The 3,484-nt window shown below is 53.6% G+C and overlaps 1 protein-coding gene across 1 annotated transcript; it reads left to right on the top strand.

Moving 5' to 3' along the window:
- Positions 1-293: 293 nt before the first annotated feature.
- LOC119879112 (zinc finger X-linked protein ZXDB-like) lies at positions 294-3,478 on the top strand. The gene has a single exon (XM_038589563.1). The coding sequence runs from the start codon at positions 306-308 to the stop codon at positions 3,018-3,020; it is 2,715 nt and encodes a 904-aa protein (XP_038445491.1). The 5' UTR covers positions 294-305; the 3' UTR covers positions 3,021-3,478.
- The last annotated feature ends 6 nt before the right edge of the window (positions 3,479-3,484 follow it).

Here is a 3,484-nt window from a genome sequence, read left to right as displayed (position 1 = left end):
AGACAGTTCTGGATATGGAAGCTACCCAGAAAAAAATAAAAAATAAATAAATAAAAAAGAAAAGGACATCATTTTCATTTGAATTTGCTAGCATTACGGTACTTTGATGTTGACACAAAGTGTTATTGTTCCAGGAATTTTCTCTCACTGGATTGATAAATCCAGCCAGCCAGCCAGGCAGCCAACCAGCAAACAATTTTTTTAAAAGCACCATACTTAGCACTGGGAGGGAGTGGGGGTGTTTATTTTGGTGTATAATGACACAGAGATTTAAGTTGCATTTAGCAGATAGATTGCTCGGTTAAATGTACCGAATGAACTTTCATTTCCCCACTATCTGGGAAGACATCCTTGATTTCCTACAAATACTGGGTGTAGAACTTACTTGTGCATACGAGGCTCTGCCTCTGGGCTTTCTATTCTGTTCCAGAGATCCAGTACCAGAATATTTAAATCACTGTGTCGTTAAACACGTTTTAATATCTGATAGGGCCAGTTTCTGCGCATTGCACATTTTTTTTTTTCCTTTCAGGAACGTGTTCGGGCCCGCGGCAGGGGGCGGGGTCGCGCCTCCTCCGCGGCTCCGGTTCCAGCCGAGCCTCACCGCCTCGGAGATGGAAAGCCCAAGGCTGCTCCCGCCTCGTGGGACACGACAGAGTGGTGGTGCTGGCAGCCCCGCGGGCGGCAGCCGGTTCCACGGCGGCCCTGACCCGCGGGCTGGCCAGGTCCCCGCGCGCCGCCTCCTGCTGCTCCGGGGCCCCCAAGATGGCGGGTCCGGGAGGCGGCGCGAGGAGGCCCGCGCGGCCTCACGGGGCCCGGGCCTGAGCCCGTTGGCGCCCAGGTCGGATTATGCTAGTGGCGGCGACAGCGATGACTTCTTCCTGGTGCTGCTGGACCCGGTGGGTGGCGATGTGGAGACCGCGGGCGATGGCCAGGCCGCAGGGCCTGTATGGAGGGAGGAGGCCGAGTCGGTCCCACAGCTGCAGCAGGGTGAGAGTGGCGCGAATCCCGCGGGCCGCCAGGCGCTAGGCCCCCGCTGCCTGTCTGCAGTCCCCGCCCCAGCCCCGGCCCAGAACCCGATCCCCGCCCCAAGTCTGGCACCCGCCGCGGCCTTCACGGGCACCGTCACCATCCACAACCAAAACCTGCTCTTGCGCTTCGAGAACGGTGTCCTCACCCTGGCCACACCCCCGCCGCCAGCCTGGGAGCCTGAAGTCGCGCCTGCCCCTCAGCCTGGGGGTCTGATGGCTCCGCAAGCGGGGGTCCAGCCCAACGACTGCCCTGAGCTGCCGCCCGACCTCCTGCTGGCCGAGCCGGCTGAACCGGCGCCGGCCCCAGCGCCTGAGGAGGAGGCAGAGGGCCGGGCCGCAGCCGAGAGTCCCCGCAGGCCGCTGGGCCCGGGCCCGGGCGTGGTGCTGTACCTGTGTCCCGAGGCGCAGTGCGGACAGACCTTCGCCAAGAAGCACCAGCTGAAGGTGCACCTGCTGACTCACAGCAGCAGCCAGGGCCAGCGGCCCTTCAAGTGCCCCCTGGGCGGCTGTGGATGGACTTTCACCACCTCCTACAAGCTCAAGAGGCACCTGCAGTCGCACGACAAACTGCGGCCCTTTGGTTGCCCTGCGGAGGGCTGTGGCAAGAGCTTCACCACGGTGTATAACCTCAAGGCGCACATGAAGGGCCATGAGCAGGAGAACTCGTTCAAATGCGAGGTGTGCGAGGAGAGCTTCCCCACTCAGGCCAAACTCAGCGCCCACCAGCGCAGCCATTTCGAACCTGAGAGGCCATACCAGTGCGCATTTTCCGGCTGCAAGAAGACGTTTATCACAGTGAGTGCCCTGTTTTCCCATAACCGTGCCCATTTCAGGGAACAGGAACTCTTTTCCTGCTCTTTTCCAGGCTGTAGCAAACAGTACGACAAGGCTTGTCGCCTGAAAATTCACCTGCGGAGCCACACAGGTGAGAGACCTTTCCTTTGTGACTTTGACGGCTGTGGCTGGAACTTCACCAGCATGTCCAAACTCTTGAGGCACAAAAGGAAGCACGAGGATGACCGGAGGTTCATGTGCCCTGTGGAAGGCTGTGGGAAATCTTTCACAAGGGCTGAGCATCTGAAAGGCCACAGCATAACCCACCTGGGCACAAAGCCTTTTGTGTGCCCTGTGGAAGGCTGCTGTGCCAGGTTCTCTGCTCGCAGTAGTCTCTACATTCACTCCAAGAAACACTTGCAGGACGTGGACACCTGGAAAAGCCGCTGCCCAGTCTCTACTTGTAATAAGCTCTTCACATCCAAGCACAGCATGAAGACCCACTTGGCCAAAAGGCACAACCTTGGCCAGGATCTCTTAGCTCAGCTAGAAGCTGCAAATTCTCTTACGCCCAGCAGTGAACTTACCAGCCAGGGACAGAATGACCTCAGTGATGCAGAGCTAGTGTCTCTCTCCTCTGATGTGCCTGGCAGTAGCTCCGCTGCAGTGCTGGACACAGCATTGGCAAACTCTGGAATCTTGACTATTGATGTGGCTTCTGTGAGTTCAACTCTGGCAGGGAGCCTCCCTGCTAATAATAATAATTCATTAGGGCAGGCTGTGGACCCTCGGGCCTTGATGGCCACCAGTGACCTTCCTCAGAGTCTGGATACCTCTCTCTTTTTTGGAACGACAGCCTCTGGTTTTCAGCAGAGTCCCTTAGATATGGATGATGTCTCAAATCTAAGTGTGGGGCCATTGGTATCTCTGGGCTCTTTGGCTATGAAAAACTCGAGTCAAGAGCCCCAGGCTTTGACCCCCAGCAGTAAGCTTACAGTGGACACAGATGCTCTGACTCCTTCAAGCACCCTTTGTGAAAACAGTGTCTCGGAACTACTGACGCCAACCAAAGCAGAATGGAATGTACATCCTGACTCTGACTTCTTTGGACAGGAGGAAGAGACCCAGTTTGGATTCTCCAGTCCAGCAGGAAACCATGGTTCTCAGAAAGAAACAGATCTTATCACAGTGACTGGCAGCTCATTTTTGGTATGAACTAACTATTAATTCCTTGCCACGTGGCTTATTCTTATGAATTACACTCCATTTTAAGGATATTCTGGACTAAATGTTTAAATCCAGTAGTCATTTCTTATAGGTTTGAAAAAGAACAAAGCCCTGGGCTACAAGTCTGGAGATTTAAATTATGATCTTGACTCTGGAACTGTCGAGTTGTGTGACCCTGAGCAAGTCACTTAATCTATCTGAGCCTTAATTTCCTTATTTATAAAATGAGGTGGTTTGAATTGATTGTTTCTAAGGTCTTTTCATCTCTGTGATTCCTTGATAAGTTTATTTCCTTGGAAAAAATAAGGACAATTTTTAGTGCTTGTGTTGCATGTGCTTTTTTCCCCAACATACATAATGGTGTAATGAACAGCCATGTCCTTATCACCCAACTTTAACTTTTATTAATTCGCAAATAATTTTGTTTACCTTATCTCTAACCCTTTTCAGGA

Source organism: Canis lupus, unplaced genomic scaffold (genome assembly GCF_011100685.1).
Source record: "Canis lupus familiaris isolate Mischka breed German Shepherd unplaced genomic scaffold, alternate assembly UU_Cfam_GSD_1.0 chrUn_S292H452, whole genome shotgun sequence".
In the NCBI taxonomy this organism is placed as follows: domain Eukaryota; kingdom Metazoa; phylum Chordata; class Mammalia; order Carnivora; family Canidae; genus Canis; species Canis lupus.
The sequence above is the reverse complement of the archived record's forward strand: the minus strand, read 5'-3'. Positions and strand labels throughout refer to the sequence as shown.

Excerpts from the sequence above, each read along its gene's own strand:
- LOC119879112 (XM_038589563.1), top strand. The coding sequence starts at position 306 with ATGTACCGAATGAACTTTCATTTCCCCACTATCTGGGAAGACATCCTT.